General features: G+C 49.1%; 1 protein-coding gene across 6 annotated transcripts in view; it reads right to left on the bottom strand.

The window, feature by feature from the left end:
- Positions 1–20,845, bottom strand: part of PPP2R5C (protein phosphatase 2 regulatory subunit B'gamma) — a 133,440-nt gene that overhangs the window by 16,151 nt on the left and 96,444 nt on the right. For all 6 annotated transcript variants that reach the window (XM_036839308.1, XM_036839314.1, XM_036839319.1 and 3 more), the window contains 7 exons: positions 16,399–16,509; positions 15,328–15,420; positions 15,109–15,239; positions 10,589–10,648; positions 8,702–8,810; positions 7,226–7,279; positions 1,226–1,396 (listed from right to left, as the gene is read on the bottom strand). In XM_036839308.1, the coding sequence (XP_036695203.1) occupies positions 1,226–1,396; positions 7,226–7,279; positions 8,702–8,810; positions 10,589–10,648; positions 15,109–15,239; positions 15,328–15,420; positions 16,399–16,509 (729 nt within the window). The remainder of the gene's footprint in view (positions 1–1,225; positions 1,397–7,225; positions 7,280–8,701; positions 8,811–10,588; positions 10,649–15,108; positions 15,240–15,327; positions 15,421–16,398; positions 16,510–20,845) is intronic.

Genomic DNA, 20,845 nt, shown 5'->3' with positions numbered 1-20,845 from the left:
ACTCATTTTTTCATGAGTTCAATGAACGTTTCCGCTAGACATGGGCTAGATGCCGAGGAGACAAGTCAGATGAGTTCGTTTTACCTATCCGTCAGCCATCCACCACCCATCTATGACGCGTCTACACCACGGGCAGTGCTGTCTGGCACCGAGGATTCTGCAGTGAACCAGGAGAGGCAGAGATCCTTGCTTTCATGGAGCTTATGTTCTATGCGGGTAAACAAATGATGGGCGAATCGTCTGACTTACTACAAGTGTTAAGTCGTGCGGCGAACGGCAGCAGGGGAGGGTAGGGAGTGCTGGCGTGTGTGCGGAAACGTGGCTTCCGCTTAGAGTGGGTGGTGGCGGAGCCTGTCCCTGCAGAGGCACTTGAGGGAGGGGACGTGAGATGACAGCAGGGGGGGCAGCAAGGCGGGTGACACGGGAGGGGCGGAGGCCACCGCGGCGGCCAGTTCTGAAACCGCTGGCAACGCAGACGTGGATGTCACCTGGGGCCGTGCTGACACGTCTCCCCTCTCCCGCTGGGCTGCCGACTCCCTGGTGACTGTGAGGTGGTGCTCCCTTTGTGCCTAGATTTCTACCTTGTGCACGATGCGTTCACAACAAATACCGTCTCAACGATACAAAAAGATGGGGTCCCCAGTATGTTAAAAGGAGGCAGACAGGCTGGAAAAGCCACTGGGGATGATGACCTTCGAAAGGGGCTCGGAAGGTGTGAGGAATACATCAGGAAAAGTGGGAAGTGGCATGACCGAGGCACCTCTCACACAGGAATGCGGAAGGGACAAAAATCAGAACCATTACTGTTTTTTAAAGGGTAAAGGGACACAAACTCATATATGTCAGAAATGAAGAGCTTATGGAGGGCGGGAACGCAAAGCTAAACAGTTTTATATTCTCCGTAAGCATCCATCACTCCAGTTGTGGGAGAATAAGGTTGTGTGCGTCTGGGAACCCAGTGAACATAGAGACAGAGGTCGTTTACAGAGAAGCTGTCTTTAATTACTCTTATTGAGAAACACGTTTTCAGTGACAAGGGGGGGACGAGGTGCTAGAGTGTATTTTGTAGAGCTGAAGTCTCACGATCTTACTCTGAAATACGCTGAAGCAAAAGCTTGAATATTACCTTCAAATTACCCGAGAAGCAAAACATGACCAGCTACACACTGCGACCTACCAGCTCCAAAGGGAAGTGACACGAGCCCACCGTCTCCGGGCCACATACCTGAAAGTGGGGACTGGAGACACACTTGGCCAACTGCCGGAAGAGAGGCTCCATGATCTTCACAAACTCTGACGGTTCAATGACGTCTAGAATCTCTTCTAGTTCGTTTAGGAACATGACTTCTTTTGGGCTGTGAGTCTTTGGCCAGTACTTGAGAAGCGCCATCACCACCTACAGAAGAGACAGCACACAGTGTGACGTCCTCTGTTTCTTCATTAAGGTGTCCCCTCCGCAAAGCCACAAGATGAGGTGGTGCTTTTTTCCTTGTAGAAGGAACAGTGATTCAGTAAATCAGAATGTGGGTTTTTTATAATTAGAGAGGTAGGTTTAATTTTATATACTTTAGAATCACAGTTTTAATTTATGTGACCCACTCTGATTAACTACCATCTCAGTAAGAGTCAGATCCTTAAAAAAAAAAAGAGGCAGGTAGGAGAGTTCAGAGAGAACAAGACCAGTGGAGAAACACAGAGCATGTGAATTCATATATATATATATCTTAGTGTGGAGACATATACACAGAGGCACAATCGGTTTCTCTCTCAAATTCACTGACTGTTCGTATATATTTGTACACAAACATACATACATAGTGTGTGTACACAGTGTTTTCAGTCGTGCTAAAACACATCGGAAAGAGAGACGTCAAGCACTGATGTCAGCAAGCCCTCTGTGTGTGGCCACGGGCTGGTGCCCACCCCTCGGTGCCCCAGAGCCCTCATCAGAGACTGGGGGCACGAAGACCCTCGCCCTGGGGCTGCTGAGGAGACTTTATTACTAGACCCACGCACGTGCCCGAGCAGTTGCTGGCCGCAGAGAGCGGGTGGCAGCGGGCCTTGGCTGGGGCCCCGCCCAGAGCAGGCCTGTGAAGCCGTCCAGTCAGGCGGCAGCAGCCTCCCGGCTGGTGAGTGTTGGGCGTCGTGTTCCCTGCCCACCAGAGGCGCAGTTTCTGCCCGGCAACCTTTCTGCTATCGTGTTCCTGCAGTTCCCAGATTTCCTACCAGTAAAGGTTCTTCACCCAAAATATCAGATTTGGAACGCAGATTAACAATACCCCTAAGAGTTTAGCTACCTAAAACAGTACAATGATCCAAAACATTTACGTACGTATATGTAAAGCACATATACATACATGCACACCTAACTGTACAACTGCAACCTGTTACTTAAAGCAGCTGTTTAGCCTTATCACAGCGATTTCTGGACCCATCATCCCGGCCCCCAGCCTCAGGTCTGCTGTGAAAATCACTGCAAATGCTCATGCTTTCAGACTGGCTGGTGGTTTCCATTCACTAGTCATTTCTGGCTCCGCAGATCATGCCAACTGTGCCCCCAGGCCAGCCTGTGAGGCCTCACCGCAGTTAAAAACAAGGGGCTTTTCAACAACATTCATTTAGGGTAATTCTGTCTTGATGCTTTTGACCTTCAGGCTCCTGGATAATCTTTTATATTTTTACACTTTATAAAACTCCAAAATTTACTTTAAAAGTGCTCCTAGTTTTGAAGTCTGACGTAAAAATTTATGACACAACTGTCTTTAAAGAGAGATTATTGGACTTCCCTGGTGGCGCAGTGGTTAAGAATCCGCCTGCCAATGCAGGGAACACGGGTTCGAGCCCTAGTCTGGGAAGATCCCACATGCCGCGGAGCAACTAAGCCCGTGCGCCACAACTACTGAGCCTCGCTCTAGAGCCCGCGAGCCACAACTACTGAGCCCATGTGCCGCAGCTGTTGAAGTCCGCGCGCCTAGAGCCCGTGCTCTGCAACGAGAAGCCACCGCAACGAGAAGCCCGCGCACCGCAACGAAGAGTAGCCCCCGCTCGCCTCAACTAGAGAAAGCCCACGAGCAGCAATGAAGACCCAATGCAGCCAAAAAATAAATAAATTAATTAATTAAAAAAAAATAAAGAGAGATTATCTTAAAAAAAGCATCATTTAATGATTTTCCTACTTTTTGCTCAAAACCATTTAACAGAGGTTTGGGCACCTACTATACTCTGTGTATTGGAAACACTTTTAAGAACACAGCAGATGCAAATCACTTCACAAATCCACCATTCCTTGTCATTTGGCAAATGGAATTTTATTAGGAGAAATACGTTAAGCTGTGAACTATAGGACACAATTGATTTAGCCGTTCAATGTCTCTGGAAAAGGTATTATTTCTGGAATCAGAGGTATACGCTGGGCTTACTTTTCACGCTCTTTGGAATGACCTATGACCAACACCCAACGTTTCAGCTGCTTCCGAGGGTGCCGGCGTTTGGCAGAGTGGGAGTCTGCTTGGGGAATGCTAATCTGCGCCAACAGTGGCTGTTTGCTGCTGGGCGCACTTCAGGATTGAGCTTTCCTGGGGAAACTCAATGGGCGGCCTGCTCCGGGTCAGGGGTTGTGGGGAGGAAGGGGGTGGCTCGGGAAGGCAGGCGAGCCTGGCGTCCCAGGGAGCCCCTCTCCTGTCCTGGAACACCAGGGGAAAAGGCCACAGAGTAAAACTCAATCAGCCTCAAGAGACAGGTGGGTGGAAAAGTGTTTGACGTGCCCAGAAAGCTTTTGGGCACTGTACAAAGTTTACAAATAAAAATATTAGTTACGGAGTACAGACAGGGCAACAAATGTCTTTTTAACGGGTCAGCCTGGACACACACAGACTTCGGGGTGCCACAGGTGCAGGACCGTGAGACGCACACGTATGCCGACTGCCCTTCCCAGCACCTTCACAAGAGTTTACACCTTCATCTAATTACCTACATGCTTTCGATGCTGAAGTAAGACAAGAGGGGCTTTGTATTGCCATAATACATGAAATTTCAAAGGAAGGAATTTACTGAGGTGAGGGTCTGAACATTTTTAATGTGCAGAAAATTCATCTGCTTTCTGTAATCAAGAGTGCAATTATGTTATCTCTGCTGCAGGAGATTAAGAGATGAAGTGGTTCTGGGTGGAAATATTGGGGACTGGGTGTAGGGGGCTTGAGGTAGCTTTGTGCTCGTGCCGAGTCAGAGTTTTCTATCTACCATTTAAGACGGAAGGACCCCACCGAAGCCAGCACATCATCTCCTGCCTTCTTGCAGACAACCGCAATTAAAAGCCCTCACTCCTGCAAAGCTGTATTAGCTTTATTAATGGGAACTTATAAACTTTATCAGCTTTCATATTACTTTCAGGTGGAAGACAGAAGAGGGTGGGATGCGCTCGCTGAGTCTTGCTGGAGCAGGATTAGGACCAGGTTCTGACAGACGGGGGCGGGGGACCGGGACCTGCAGGGAGTGGGCTTGGGGGGAGACCCTTAGTCCGTGAGAAATGTGGGGTAACATTCAGTGAATTCTTTAGCCACTAGAGAGTATGAGAAATATGTACAAAGAAAAATCATAGCAGAAAACTGCGTACTCTTTCTCTCCTTATTTTTGAAGTAGGAAAAGGGCAGGGTATGTGCTAGGATTTCTTCACATGGTACTTTAGTTTGGAGAAGACCATCAAGTACAGACAGGAATACGGATCTGTCACCACTGAAGAAAGATATTAAAGAGGGCTTTTTAAATTATCAGTGCCAGCTCATTTTTCTTTCCCTATCTGAACATGTCTTCAGTTTAGTAGGAGGATAAAATAACACATCCTCACCCTAAATTGGAGTAAATACTTTGTGTGATACTGAAGTCTGATAAGATTTGGTACATTTTCTTGGGGGCTTCCAGAATGTTGGACAGAGCTGAGGCAGAGGCGCGAGGAGACCCCAGGGAGGGGGTACAGGGACGGGTCACTCTGAAAGGGGCTGCAGAGCAGGGCAGCCTCCATCACCTCCACAGGCAGCAGCTGAGGGATATGACCAGGGGCTTTTCCTGAATTTTGGGGTGCGATGGGGGAGGCTACACATAGAATTTAAAAGCTTAAAAAGAAAGGAGAGATCAGAAGCAGTTTAATTCAAGAATACAGTATTAAGAATTTCTATTTTTTTTAACTACGAAAATTACAATTTCACAAGAAACCTGTGAAAGACCACTAAAGGGATAGGAAAGACTCAGGAATTACAATATTTACCTTTTCTGGTCCAATAGTGACTTTTAAAAGAGTGTTCAAACGTTTAAACTAGCATCTAATACTTCTTGCTTTGTTACTCAATAGTAAAAACAACCCAATTAAAAAATGGGCAATGAATTTAAAGATATTTCTCCAAAGAAGAAACACAAATGGCCAACACACATGTGTAAAGATGCCCAAGGTCACTAGTCACTGGGGAAATGCAAATCAAAAAACACTCACTAGGATGGTTATAATAAAAAAGAATGGAAAATAACAAGTGTTGGCGAGGATGTGGATTAACTGGAACCCTTGTGCACCGCTGATGGGAATGCAAAATGGTGCAGCTGCTGTGGAAAATGGGATGGCATTTCCTCAAAAAGCTAACCACAGAATTACCATATGATTCAGCAATCCCACTACTGGGTATATACCCAAAGGGACTGAAAGCAGGGATTTGCACACACATGTTCATAGCAGTATTATTCACAACAGCCAAAATGTGGAAACAACTCAAATTTCCATTGAGAGATGAATGAATAAACAAAATGTGGTCTAGCCATACAATGGAATACTATTCAGCCACAACAAAGAATGAATTTCTGGCACACGCAACAATATAGGTGAACCTTGAGCACATTACGCTGAGTGAAATAAGCCAGTCACAGAAGGACAAATCCCGTATGATTCCACTTACATAAGGTATCTAGAGCAGTCAAATGCACAGACAGAAAGTAGACTCGAGGTTATCAGGGTGAGGGTGGAGGGTAAGTGGGGAGTTACTATTTAATGAAGACAGAGTTTCTGTTTGGGGCAATGATAAAGTCTTAGAAACAGTGGTGACAGGTGCACAACAGTATGAATGTAATTAATGCCACTGAACTGTACACTCACAACAGCAAATTTTGTTATACAGTATATTTTACCACAATTGAAAAAATTAATAACCTAATATATCAAAAACCATTGAATCATACTTTTTTTTTTTTAAAGTACAGCAATTTATTAAACAAATACCTTTGATTTTTCTGATTTTTGTCCTGGAACAGGAAGAAATACCAAAAACATTTTAATACTGAGGACTAAAACTCCAAATTGCAAGGTGCAAGATGGTTGGTGAGAAGTAAACAAAAGTAATTGTATACCATCATATGAAAAGCAGGTCACATACAGAACAAAATTTGTTCCTGTACTGTATCTACTAATTTAAATTATGATGCTAATAATTATCAAATTACTACTAAGTATTTTCTAAGGATATATTATGTGTATAGGACTATATTCTAGGCTATATTCTAGTTCCTGGCTGGGTTCACAAGAAATATAAAACCTAAGTCTACCATATGAATCATACATTTTGAGTGGGTGAGCTGTATGGCATGTGAATTACATCTCAATAAAGCTGATAAAAAAGTGTATTCAAATGCTTCAACTGGCACCTGACACACCCGACTTTGTGAATCTTGGCTACAATAGCCTTTTTATTTTTAACAAAGATAAAATGCCAAGAAACTTAGAAACCTAAACACTGACCGGTAGCAATCTAACGTTCATTTATGATCCAATGACCATAAAATAGTGACACTATAACTTGGAAAGAATTTTCAAGACAGTAAAATCTCTTTAGTACAAGCATGTTGAATCCTTGCTACAATTCCTCTGACTGAAGTCAGTGACCTATGCTGCTAAACCAAGCGACGTGGGAGTATTAAACGCACATGATTTAGCAGGATGCCGTTCAGAGTAAAATGCAATGAGGGATTAAGACGGCCGTCTTCTTACATGAACAATCACTTCGACAGGGGAACTCGTAATTAAAATCCCTACAGTTTGAAAACTTGTAACACAGGAATGAAATCAGTTTGTGTTTACTAGTGTTATAACTTAAGATGAAGAAGGTGTCTTGGTAAAGCAGCTGGACTGCGATACTGACACTTAGACACACACACTACGTCACAAGGCCCTGACCAGAGAGGGTGTACTTACCGGTTCAGTGAGGGTGCTGTCCTTTTCTAAAAACTGCACTACACAGTATGCCAGCTACAGTAAGAGGAGAAAAAGTATTAATATTCCATTTTAACATGGAAATGCTGTATCACCGTCAGACATCTTCCTGTGGGGAGACAGGGCCGGACGTGGTCAGTGCTGTCCCCTGCCCGCACTGTCCCCCACAGCCCTTCTCCTGGGTGGACACAGGCTCCTTCCAGGGGCCCCGCCGGAGGCTCTGGGAGGGGCTCTGAGGGAGGGATCCCAGGATCAATGTGCAACACAGATCAATTGCAAAAGGAACATCAGAAAGCTAAAAAAACCTGGGAAACAGTCTTTTAGACCAACACTGACAAGCCAGGCCAGGTTTGGTGGGAGTTTTCTGGTGTCCTTTTTGGAGACTGTAATGGACAAGTAATCTAACTGCTGGGAAAAAGCAAATTAAAATCTGTTTCCATCTTAAATTCCCAAACTACTAATTTCTAATACAGAACAACTAACATGATAACAAACTGGCTGGATGTAAAGATATTACCACTTAACAGGAATCAGAGGAAAAAACTCTAAGTAAAAGATTTCCCAGGAAGCCGGTGTCATTAGAATCATCGAAGGATACACCTTCTGATGCCATGAGGCAAACTCCCGGAGGGAAGTCCCGCAGAATGGGGGTTCCTGGTCCTTGGACCCAGACGTGGGGCCTGCCCTGCACCCACAGTGACGGCGGGCGTCTCCCCAGAACCTCCTGCGCTGCAGTCAGTGGAGCTTACATTCTGTCTGCAGGGAGCTTAGAACAGTAAGAGTGAAGGAAAACGTAAGCTTCCTGGGGAAATGCAGCTGACCGATCAGCTGGAAACCACTTAGGGACCAGGTTTTCAGTATAACCACAAAGTTATAAAAAATCCCCAGTTTTTAAAAAAAAAAACCCCAACCTTTTCTTTCTTTTTTTAATTTTTTGAAATATATACTTTTTTTTTTTTGGCCACGCTGCGCAGGATGCAGGATCTTAGCTCCCTGACCAGGGATCGAACCCGTGCCCCCTGCAGTGGAAGCACGGAGCCCTAACCACTGGACCGCCAGGAAGTCCCCAAACAACTTTTTCTTAAGCCATTTTACTGGCCGTGGACACGGAGGCGTTGTCTTTGAGGTGCTAGGTTTCAATCCCACCACAGGAAGCCTTCCTGAGAGGTCTTCCTTGACCCCTTCATCGCGTGAGCCACTCCCTTCTCAGTGTTTACAACCAGTTTTGAAATTCTCCTTTCCTGAGGTTTTTCTGATTTTCTTAAAAGCAATCTCTCTTTACTCCCTTATCCTTTCACTCATCACCAGAACCCTGACACCCAAGTCAACACTGTGATATAAGAGACAATACACTCCCAGTTAGAGGCTGGGGCTCAATATCCTGAGTTCACTGATGTCCAAGCAGAGGCGGATGAGCTCCTTCCTGGGGCCCACCAACGTCACGGCAGGAGCCCTTACCTGAGGATGGTAGACGCTCAGAGACTTCACTTTGTGCAAAGGTAATAACACCTTCAATAAGAAAATCTTGTGCTCTTCTTTTAGTGGTAAGGCAAATCCATTAATTATACTGTGAAAACAGAATTTATCCGAAGTTTGAATATTTACAAATTCCAGATTAAAAAACATAATCTCTCTGTTTTTCTTTCAGTTTGTGTTTTCAGCATGAAAACCAGCAAGCAAACTATGTGTGTTGGAAAAAAGGAGGGAGGAGAGTAGCAGAAATTAAAAGATCACTAAATACCTTCAGGAAAGCACAGTCATTTTTATCTTGTAACTACAGGACAATTTAAAAGTTCTGAGTTTACAGGGAGCTACCCGGAAGAGCAGGAGTCTCCGGGGGGCAAAAGCTCCTTCCTCAGGCAGGGCCATGAAGACCGGGCGGCACCTTCCTCCGGCCTTCACCATCTTTAGGAATTCACACTTGCCCAGAGAAATCCTGCCCCATCATGCTAGTGCTGGCAGAACAGAGTCTGAGTGTGCAAATGGGCGTTGTTTCAAAGTCAACAAGAAAGCTGTTCCCTTCCGCAAGGAAAGGGGGTCCCCCGCTCTTAACCTCCAAGCTGAAGCGTTTGTTTGTGACATCAAGCATTTTATCTATCTGGCTTTATAACGAGGTAAGTTCCTGCGAGCTGTAGAAGCAGTTCAGGCGATTTCTAAATTGGTCCCTCCTTCATGAGCCTGGGGCACACGGGAGCTGCAGGCAGGGTTAGCCTTAAGTGGCCTCCAGGATGGTGTGTGCGTTCACACGAGGGGACAGGAGAGGACCTCTGAGGCCCCGCGTGCGGTGTGGCAGTGGACACTTTACTGCGCACTTTACTCAGTTCACCCCAGCCTGGCAACCACCTCAGACGTGAATATGAGTGAGTATCTTTCCATTTTATAGATAAGGAAACGGGAGGCGAGAGTGGTTAAGTAAGGCCGGACAGCTAGTAAGGGCACCGACTCAAGCCCTCACTACACTCTGCTGGGAGAGAGAAACCCGGGACTGTGTCAGTGTAGAGTTCCCCACGCGGACCGTCATTTGTTTTACATTATATCTGAAACAGCGAGGAGAGTTGTTTTCAGAAGGGCTGGACCACAGATCCACCAGATGACAACAGGGCTCCTCTGAAAAGCTTACTGTGTTCAGATGGTTCTGGGAATCACTACATGAAGCACGAGTACAGTTTCTTCCCTGCAGGACTCCTCAGAACCTTTAGCTGCTAACATGCACTGAATCCCCAAGTAAGGTGTTGGGGAGAAAGCACTTCCAAGCTTATTCAGCCGTGGAACCCTGAGGAACTCTGTTTGGGAATCAGTGAGTTAGGAGGTCTGATAGAAAACCTATAGGTCACTGATTTAAAAAAAAAAAAAAAAAGATAGCAAGCAAGAACTCTACCTGGATTAAGACGATGAAATTTTGAAATGTTAATTTATAAGTATACATATGAAAAATTTATAAAATCAAAGCAACACATTAGCATTTACTCGATACCCCAAATGTACAATAAACGACCTATTCTTCTTCTAAGTGTCAAATATAAACCTTCTTAATGTAACTATTTTTAACACTGCTCTTGAGGAAATAATTGAAATTGTGTTCCCATAGTAATGCTCCTGAGGTACATGAAACAGAATCTACGTATGGAACCATAGGGATGGGAGAGGTTTGTCATTTAGTGTCATTAAGTTCTGATCCAAGAGCTCACCAGCCCCGGCCATCAAGTGAGGCTTCTTTACGTCCTTTTAGAGAACGGTTTAAATTGCCTTGCCTTGGGGAGGGGGCTGTGGGACGCAATGAACTGGATCATTTGGCATAAATTCCATCTAAGGCCTTTCGCTACCAATAACAAAGAGACAACTTACCTTCCCAGTATTTCCAGTAATTCTGCTATGCCATTGTGATGCTCTGTTTCATAAATAAATCTAGAAAAAGCAATTTGTCATTTAGAATTAGACACTGAAATAATGGCTGGAAAAGACTAAAATCCTCTGAATAAGAAAACAATGCTTTTAGGAAGAAAACCACGTAGCCAGGCAACAATAAGCAAATCTATTTGTGAAAACCGTTCCGGGGGCACTGCTAATTGTCACCAGAGAGACTCCTCAAAGCCTGGACATGCAGACACTCAGAGGGCAGAGAGCATGGGCTTGCTCACATTTCTCCCTAATGTTTTATTTTGAAAGTTTCAAAAATAAAGTGAAAAGATGTTTACAGTGAGCACCTGTATTTCAACCACCCAGATTTGACAGCAAACAACTTGCTGTTTGCTTTATCACACATACATCTCTCTATCCATCCCTTAATCCATTTTACTTTTTGCTGTATTTCAACCTAAGTTGACATCTTACTCAATTTTAAAGCCTCCGATATTTAGCACAGTCTCTGCAAAGGGTACAAGTTACCTCCTCACCACTGGGGTCGTCTCCCCTACTTCCTCTCTGACACCTCACACTTTCCCTGTGCTGCTTCAGGTGCCATCTTCTGAAACCCCCACCTGAGTAGCCCTACTCACTTGCTCCAAGAGACCACTCCCTCGGGGCCCCCGTGCATGCTCCCTGGGGCTCCCAGCAGCTCCTGCACCCTGTGTCAGCCTGAGGATGGGGACGAGGACTTATCGTTACCGTGTCCCTGGTGCTAGGGCGGAGCCTGGCATCTGACCGGTGCTTGAAACACGACTGCTGGATAAACTGGGCCCAGGGAGAGGGAACAGGGACAGGAAACAGGAAAGCATCTTCTCTCTCCAAGGACTCCTCAGAAACAACCTGCTCCTGCCCCACAGCCTGGCTCACCTGGAGTCAGGCTAAACCAACACACACAGCGAATTCTGCCTGAAGCGAGAGGTGTCTGGGGTCTGAAAAAGGTTCTGCCTATCAGACAAAAACTACTAGTTTGGAGCCAGCTCTAGGCCAAAAATAAGTGTTTGTGATGATTAAAATTTTTCATTGTCCCTGTTTGAAACAAACGGAAGAGTGACCTTAAGGTCCAGAACAGGTCAAACACCCACAAAGTGTGACATACTCCTGAGGAGCGGGTCTAACGTCTCTAGGTTTTTGACAGATCCTTCAAAGTGGGGGCGTGGAGCGGGGAGAGAGCCCGTTTGGCTAGAACAAAGGTGGGCGACGGGCGGGAAAGGCAGACACACGGAGGCTCGGACACCAGCTTAGACAGATCGGAGTTGAGCCCACAGGGACCGGGGTCAGAACCACTGAGCAGCTAAACACAGTGACACAGAAACAAATGTGGCCACAGCACGGAGCCGAGGCAGGAAGGTGCCTGTGAGGGACCCCGGCAGCCCGGCTGGTCAGATCAAGGGCAGCAGGGGACAGGCTGCGCTGCGCGTGGGGCACCCGTGTCAGCCTCAGACACGTCGGCCCCGCCACTGCCCCTGCCCTGAGATGGAAAGCCGGCCTCATGGGAGCCCCAGCCTCCCTGGGCATCTACACGGGGAGGCGCTTTAGTTTGTTTATGAAACTCCACCTGGGGCTCCCTTCACTTCACCTGTTTTATTTGAAATACTTAGAACAGTTTAGATGTACAAAGTCATAGTGCCACCACCCAACTTCAGTCCCTCTTCCTCTTGCTTACACCTGGAGGGCTGTGCAGGCAGCAGGTGGGCGAGGCTTCTGAAGCCTGGGTGCTCGGCTCCGGCTTCTGGCATGTGGAGGTGGCCGAGCCCCTGGGCACCACCTGTGATCTATCTCCAGCAGTACTAACGTTTAAGTAAGGACAGCCTTTAGCCAAAAGCCATTTTGTTTTCCTAGATCAACACTGCTATATTCTCATCGGTAAATTCTTCATTCCTGATTATTTTGTAGACTTGGAGTAGGTATAGGAAAGAGAATGTAAGTGTAGTTCCCCTTCTTTCTTTTCCAGAGGGAAACAAGAAAGCAGGGTGCCAAACAGGAAGGAAGCCCTAAGGGCCCACGCAGAGCAGGCTACAGCGTTCCTCCCTCTTTCAGCAAAAAGGAACTAGGACTCCCCCAAAACTGAGCTGGGACCTGCCTGTCAAGGACAGTCTCCAAAACGGACGCCACCTATTCCTCTCCCTCCTGGAGGACGTGTTCTGTGCCTCACACGCAGAGGTGGAAGTCACTCCCCCTTGAAGCTGGGCTGTCCTCAATTCCCCGAGGGGCTCTGATCGATACAAAGGGACGAGGCCCTTCCGGCCAAGCCCTGAGGACCACAGGCAGCCACTACAGAACTCCGCCCTGGGGCCACCCGTTCACGGTCACGGAGCCCCGGGCAGGTCACAGAATGAGAGGAATAGCAAACAGCTGATTTAAGCCCCCAAGCCGCGGGGGCTTGTTCGGCAGCAGAGAGAACTGAAGCCCGGGCTCCACCTGCCACCCAACTTCAGGCTCCACTGTTTGCCAAGCAGGCACGGTCCCTCACCCAGAGCTGCGTTTAACTCGCCTGTGAAGATGTTGACTAGAGTGAGAACCCACAGAAGTTAAGTAGGAACCTCACACTAACGCTTTCAGGAAGGTCAACCAAACACGCCTGAAATGCTGTCTAACCAGCCGTAGCTACACCACGTGGAACGCAGATGAGCGGAATAGAGCTCTCGAGATCATTTGCAATTTTTCTCACATGGAATGAGGAGGGGGCGGTGCTGAAGGTGGAGACCCAGGCCGGTTGTGGAATCCACAGAACCTGCTTCCTCCCGATCGTACGCATCAAGAACGGTTTTTACAGAAAAGACTCCTGAAAACAACGTGAGGACACCACACACTCCAGCACTGAGTGCTCAGGGAGAGCCGAGCTGCACTCTGTAACTTCTGAACAACAGCCTAGTTAGGAATTTCAGTTACTAAGTCAAGGTTCCTTAAGGTTATGAGGCATTCTCTACTTCCTTCACCCAGGCACTGACTGGTAATTCTGCACAGAACCTATGTGCGCAGGGAAGAAACCTTCAGGCAGAGCTTCCATTTTAGCCTAAAAGACTGGAACTGAAATCCTACCTGTCTGCTGGTGATTAAATAGTGTATGCTACGTTTTGATAGATAAGTACGCCGGCCAAGGAACAATCTTGTTCAAAAGGAAACACGACACCAAGAAATACAAAATAGGAGTGTAACATTTAGGAAACACGATGCCACCACCTAAGCCGGTGTGTCCAGCCTGGGCTCCATCATATAAACGGGCCGTGGGGAGCTTGGAGGGAGTTTGAAGGGAAGCCACCTGCAAGCTGGAGGTTCCGACACCGAAAGGCCACATCACGTGCGAAGGTGAGGGGGGGCGTTGGACCTTGCGACCGCAGGCGGGCAGGGCGAGGGACAGCAGGGACAGGCCGCCCGTCACCGCCAGGACTCATCACTACCTGCGGCATCCTGGAGTGAGGGGCGTGTGGGGCAAGCTGTCCCCTAAAAACTCATGGAGTAAACTGCTCGCGCAGTGAGCGTCCCAGGGACAGAGAAGAAACCACGCTAACGGTTTCATCCATCAACGTTTATCTGGAGCCCCCAGGAGCCAGGCAGGAAGCTGGGGCCGGCTCGATGCCTGTCCTCCCAGGAGGCCGGACCGTCCGCCCAGCTGCGGGCCTTCCCGGTGCAGGGATGTCTCCGGAAGCCTGGGAGGGTGAGGAGAAGGGCTGGTGGAAGGGGACGTGAGAACGTTCCAGGAGGATCAGGCGAGGCTGCGAGGCCCTGGTGTGGAGGGAGACCGGAGCCTGAGGGGCACCCGAGGGCTCGCCCAGGACCTACACCCGCTCGTCCGCGGAGCGCGTGGGCATGGGAGTCGGCGGATGGAGGGGCGTTAAGGCCCTGAGACTCAGAGGGGTGGCGACAGGGAGGCTGTGTGAGGGGTCACGGGGTCAGGCTGAACACCGCGGGGCCGTCAGAACATTCCTCCAGGAGCCCTGGGGCGGGGCCCTCCCCACGAAAGCAGAGCCAGGCCTCTGCGGTCCTGCAGGCCTGGGGAGGCTGTGGCCACCGCATACTGCGCGGCCTCAGCCACTGCTTCCAGCAGCGCACGGTGGGGTCTCCCGAGACTCCCCACTTCACCCCTCACTCCTTCCTTCCTTCACTGAGACTCAGCGGGGAGGCACGAGCACCACCCAGGGGCGAGGAAACCGCTGGCTCCGGATGGACCGATCCGTCCACATCCAGAAGGAACCACGTTCAGCGTGGCCGGGCCTGCCGGTGAAAGCCGGAACAGATCCCGGGTGTGAGCTGGGGGGCGGGGGGAGGAGGGAAGCAGGCACAGAGGGAAGGGGGCCCCCCCCCCGGCGCAGAGGCGGAGGCGTAGACGGGGCCCAGCTGCACACGGCAAGCCAGCTGCTCAGAAACAGCCACTTCGCTCAAGGAAACGGTGAGGTGGGGCGTCGAGTGTGACAGGAGCGTCAGCATGCAAAAAGGGAAATGTCACCCACACACTGACTTACCTATAAAATATATTATTTATCTGTTTTCTGATGTAAGCTCTTAAGCCTAAGAATTTTCCATAGATTCGGTGAAGGGTAGTTTTAAGAAAATCTCTCTCGCGAGGATCTTCACTGTCAAAGAGCTCTAAAAGCTTCAAGAAGAAAAAGACACTCAGTGATGCGGTATTCTCTCTAATGGTCGATTACAGCGTTTGTAGTTTCAGCTAACTTGTACCTTACCTGCAATACAAACTTCTGATCAATATATTTCTTCGCTATATTAGGTTGGAAATCTGGAGACTCTAAAAATCTTAAGAAAAACTCATAAACAAGCTAGGAGGAAAAAAAAAACCACAATGAGTCAAATAACATGGTATTTTATTAAATGGAGATTAAAAATACACCATGAGTTGAATCTTTGTCTGCAAATATCAGCCTTAAAAAGAGGGCACATATCTAAAGGATTTATGTCAAATCACATGGCTTAATTGTAACTGAGGATGGTAATTGTTTTATCTATTAGCTAAGAACCACAGACTAAACCCTTAAATGGCATTTAAACAAATGATTTCCATGGCTGTTGTCACCAGTGCTCAGAGACCACAGTGCACAGCAGCCATAAGCCGGGCTGTGACCAAATTCCAGGTGGGGTTTGCAGCCTGTCGCCTCCAGGTGTCCCGGCTGAAAGCCAGGTGGGCAGGAAGCTGGGGGTGTCAGGTGAGCAGGTCACAGACACAGTCACCCAGGGCCGGGACGTTCCTCCCCCGTCACGAACGGTTACACGTGACACCGTGGGAGGGGACGTTCTGCTACCGAGATGGCCCTTCCTGTCTGCTCCCCATCGAGCTCCTTCCCAGGTTTTTCACCTCCCTGTCTCCCCTCCTTCAGCCGACCCAGACCTCCCGATCTAGCTCGTGGGGCATGCGCCCTGCCCAATCAACCTTTCTCCTTAAAAACGTGTCAGAAAAAAGGCATCAGTCAAGCAGATGGGCCTCGGGGCGCATAGCAGGCACACAAACTGAGAAATGTTTGCATGAGACCTCCGACCTCAATTCCACGGTCACTTTCACTGAAAATATACTGACAATTCTGTATCTTTGTAGTTTCTGCCGAGTGTCATTAAACGTTCTCTCTTTTGCTAAAATACTTCTCTCGCATGTACAGGTTTGCAGGGTCTATGACACCGAAGTGCAGGGGCCCATCTGCGACCAGCTGGAGAGGCCCAGGCCCAGGGCTCCTGCTTCGGAGAACCCCCCGACCCCACGCTGACCCCCGCCCTTCTATGTCTGGTGCACCCCCAGAGTCCAGTACCTGCAGGTGAGGCCAGGCTGCTTCTAACGTTGGCTCGTCTTCCTCTGGGTCAAATTCTGCTCCCGTAGGGTTGGAGGAAGGTGGTAATGTTCGAAACATGTTAACTGCAAACTAAAATCCACATATCCTATAATTATAACCAGGACATTAAAAATATTTACAGAGAACATTTAAAACAATCTTAAAGAATGCTAATGACAACTGTTTCCAGTGGTTATCTGGCTCGTCCTTATTCTCAGAATTCACAAGTGGTGTGGGTCCTGAGAGCCTGGGTCAAAGCCACAGCTAGACCCACGGCCGTGGACAGCCAGCCACCAAGGTTCCTGCCTGACCTTTCAGATAACCAGTGCCAACAGATGCTGATGGGCAGGGATGACACCTAAGGCCTTTGTTATATCCAGTAAGTGCAGAGCAAGGAGAAAGTTCAAAGCGCTAGTAAGAAAAGGGTGAGATTACGAAAGAAACAGCAGAGATCAAAGAACTGAAAACGGTGAGAAGATGGCAGAGGCCGCTTCACACCGGAGGCCGTGCACAGCTTCCCAGCCAAAGTCCTCTGCAGTGACAGTGACGAGAGCGGCAACGGTCAAGACAGAGTAACTTCCAGGTGGGTGGCTAGAGGATCGCTTCCAGAGAAAGGGCCGCAATGTTAGCAAGGAGAGGAGTCGCCACGCCGCGGGACAGCCCGGTCCGTGTGCCCGAGGACTGGACGGGACACACAGAGAGGAGATTCCTCTGGAGCCCGGACGATTCCCTTGCCTGCCTCACGGCCCTCTTCTCCGCTCTCCACCCTGTACTGTCCCCCTCACCACTCTCCCCCACCCCAGGCTCCAATCAATCTCCATTTCATAAAAATCAGCGTGTTTTATTTACAACAGATGTTTTCTACAGAAAATCCACAATTCTTTGGAGCATAGGTACATCTTACTGCCTGTATGGTTAATGTTAATAAAGCACAACATATATTGACAGGTTCCTGATATGAATGTAGAAGTCTAGTTTTTCACTATCACCAATTTATAACCTCCTATGTTTCTTTCAGAGTCAGTTTAAATATGTTAGCTCATCGAATCTTTGAACACGCCATATGCCAGTTACAGAGCTCGACTCTAGTGATCAAAAAAAGCCCTCCGTCCCTCCGAGCCCAGAAGCACAGAATCAAAACACCCGACCTACAAGATAGAATCCGACTCCACTACAACAGCGAGGCTCTCTACGGAGAGTTCAGAGCAAACCTGGCTGTTCAGATAACAGTCTTGTAAAGACCAAGCTAAAACTCCATGGCACCCGTCTTGTTGTATCCTGTCTTCCTGCAACACCATTTTCCATGAAGAAAAACACACACTGCCCAGGTCCTGGGCTCTAGAAGCTCCGAGCATCAAATGTTTGCTCTCTGTGTCGTGTGAGAGGAGCAGACGCAGACAGTCCGGGAACGGGAGCAACAAAGAATGGCTGGAACAAGCAACTGAAAGCCAGAAACAAGGAATGAAAGAAATCTTTTAATAGAAATATGAGTAATGCTCCTCCGACGTAAGTAAAAAGAAGAGGAGGTCTGGAGCCGGTGAATGGGGTGTGTGCACAGGGCCCCGCAAGAGGCCTCCCAAACCACAGTGACCGGTGAACACAGGCTGGGACAGGTGTTGTCCGGTAGAAGGGGCACGTCCTCCATCGCTGGTCCCCAGGCCCCCCGATCCCAAAGCCCACAGAACAGAGGAAGGGGACACAAGGAGCCCAGCCACCGTCTCCTCCGGGCCTGCGGGGTGGGGTTGGGGGCAGCAGAACCAGCCCTGTCACCCCCGGCCGTGGAGCGCGGAGAGGACAGGGTCAGAAAGGAGCCCAAGGCCTCTGTGGGGTGCGGCACTCCTGGGGGGGCTTCCCAATCCTCTCCCTCAAAGCCGGTGATCGGGGGCTCCAAGAGTCACCCAGAGACCAGGGTGGGGACCGTGGATCCAGGCCGCGTCCCTGGGGGCAGAGGTGTCTGTGGGCACCGCCGTGCTGCCTCTCTGGGAGACCTGCCCGCGTGCCCGTGACATCGTGGCACAGGGCACCCAGAGGGGAGCACACACACGGGCCACCTCGGAGGCTGCACGCGAGGGCCGCGGGGGTCAGGGGGGAGAGAGCAGCGGTCAGCTCGCCCGGGCAGGGGCTGGAGGCTGGGGCACAAGGGGGGGTGGCTGCCCCTCAGGGAGGGTCTTTCCGGAAGCCCAACGCTCTCCAGAGCACAGATGCCCCCTGGGAGGGGCCGCCGCCCGGGCAGAGGCCAGGCTGCCGCAGGACATCAGGCACAGGCGCTGCGGCCCTCGGCCCCTCCTCTCCCGCTTCAGGTCCCTCGCCGGCCAGGCTGCCCAAGGGGAAGGCGGGGATAGATGAGGTGCTGAGTTGGGGACTGAAGCGATAAACTAGGTGCGACAGCTGGAACCAGAGGGGCAGGGAAGGGAGACAGAACAGATCGTGATTAAAGGCGATGGCTGAAAAAAATAAAACGTACCCGTGTGACGGCTTAGAGTACCCATTACTCAATCAGACAGCAATCTGAGTGTCACCGTGATGGCGTTTAGGAATTGTGGTCACATCTAGATCAGCTGACTTTAAGTAAAGGAGAACGTGGTGGGCCTCAACCAATCAGTTGAAAAGTCTTCTAAGAGCAAAACTGGTTTCCCTGAGGAAGAAGCAATTCCACTGTGGATGGCAGCGTCTGAGCCTGCCTCACGGAGTTCAGATTTGCCCCGTCTGACTCCACAAGGCATAAGACAGTTCCTCAAAAATCCACCCACCCACCCACCCATCCATCCATCCATCCATCCCTCTCTCTGTCTCTCTCTGTCTGTCTCCATCCTACTGGTTCTGTTTCTCTGGAAGGACTCTGACGGATCCACCTGGTCAGCTGAGATTCCTGAGTAACCTGCTGTAGTAAAGCTAATGATTCCAGCCTCAAGTTGAAGTCCCACTGCACAGTGTTCAGTCAGCTACAGCCCGTCCGCAACACCTACACATTCACCGAATCCCAGGTGCTGAGTCAGGGGCCTGCAAGGGGCCGTAGACCAACTTGCTTTGAATGCGAAAGTCCCCTTCTCATGTCCTGGAAGGATGACTGACCATCCTCGAACCAGCAAGTTTTATTACTGGCCAACTCTAATGGATAAAAAGTTATATCTTTCACACAACAACAAAAACCTCACGCTGTAATTTCTACCCTCTTTTCCTACCACATTAATTTAATGCTCACCTCTAGAAAAGGCTAAAGACACTAAAAACTCATATGTAGATTAAACAGCAGAAGGGAAACAGCAGGCCACCTTGAGCTGCCCATGGGTTTCTAACCCACCAACATTTCCTAGCACAGCAGCTTCAGGGGTCAAACTAGCTGAGTGCCGTGGTGCTGACATCTGCATGCTGTCTACATGCGTGGAGTTTAGCCTGAGAGCCACAGAAGGCGATCGTCGTCAGCATCACGCTGTGGAAACCGGAGGGAATCTGTTTCTACTGTAGGTCTAGAAGTCTCAGATCTGATGTGGATCACGCAGATCCATCACAACCTCTCGGCTGAGACACACTGATTCGGAGTGCACCGTGATCCCTGGACACAGAGCTAGAATCAGCTCTTGCACAGAGAGAGGCAGCGTGGCCTCGGGGGACAGCCTCGCCAGGCCCTCTTCTCACTCAGACCAGGACCCGAGACTGAGAAGCCTGCTCAAGCTTTGGTTTCCTCACCTGTTGAAAGAGGGTAAATCCTTTCTTTGCACTGGGCATGTGTGAAACAGACACGTCACCATGCGTGCAGGCGTGCACATATGTGACCCACGCAGCCCCCGAGTGTGGCGTGGACTGACTGTGGTAGTAGGAAGCACCTGCTTTTACAGCTTTCTTGACATTTCTACTTTCAGTATTTAAATGATCCTGCAGATGTTCTTCTCCCAGTTGCTAAATTTATAGAATAAATGCAAACCAAAATGGCTCAAGAAGCGTTTATGCAAAATTCTCACAATTCAGCAATAACACGCAGCCTTTCTATACCTGTAATATTCATCACCAGTGGGTAAAGTAATAAAATATTCATGCTGTGACACAACTGCAGTACAGTGGAACATATAAAGGTTTAAGACAGGAAGGGATACACTCCAAAAAGAAACGCTGATAATCTAATTTCAGAGACAACAAGGAAAGAAAGGTTGATTATTCAGTTCTGTTTAAAACCACAAAGGTTTTCTCTTTTTTTGGGGGTGGGTGTGGGCGGGGCTGCGTTGGGTTTTCGTTGCTGCATGCGGGCTTTCTCTAGTTGCGGCCAGCGGGGTCTCCTCTTCATTGCGGTGAGCGGGCTTCTCATTGCGGTGGCTTCTCTTGTTGCAGAGCACGGGCTCTAGGCGCGCAGGCTTCAGTAGTTGCAACATGCAGGCTCAGTAGTTGCGGCTCGTGGGCTCTAGAGCGCAGGTTCAGTAGTTGTGGCGCACGG

The sequence above is a fragment of the Balaenoptera musculus genome, chromosome 2 (genome assembly GCF_009873245.2).
Source record: "Balaenoptera musculus isolate JJ_BM4_2016_0621 chromosome 2, mBalMus1.pri.v3, whole genome shotgun sequence".
NCBI classification, from domain to species: Eukaryota; Metazoa; Chordata; class Mammalia; order Artiodactyla; family Balaenopteridae; genus Balaenoptera; species Balaenoptera musculus.
The sequence above is the reverse complement of the archived record's forward strand: the minus strand, read 5'-3'. Positions and strand labels throughout refer to the sequence as shown.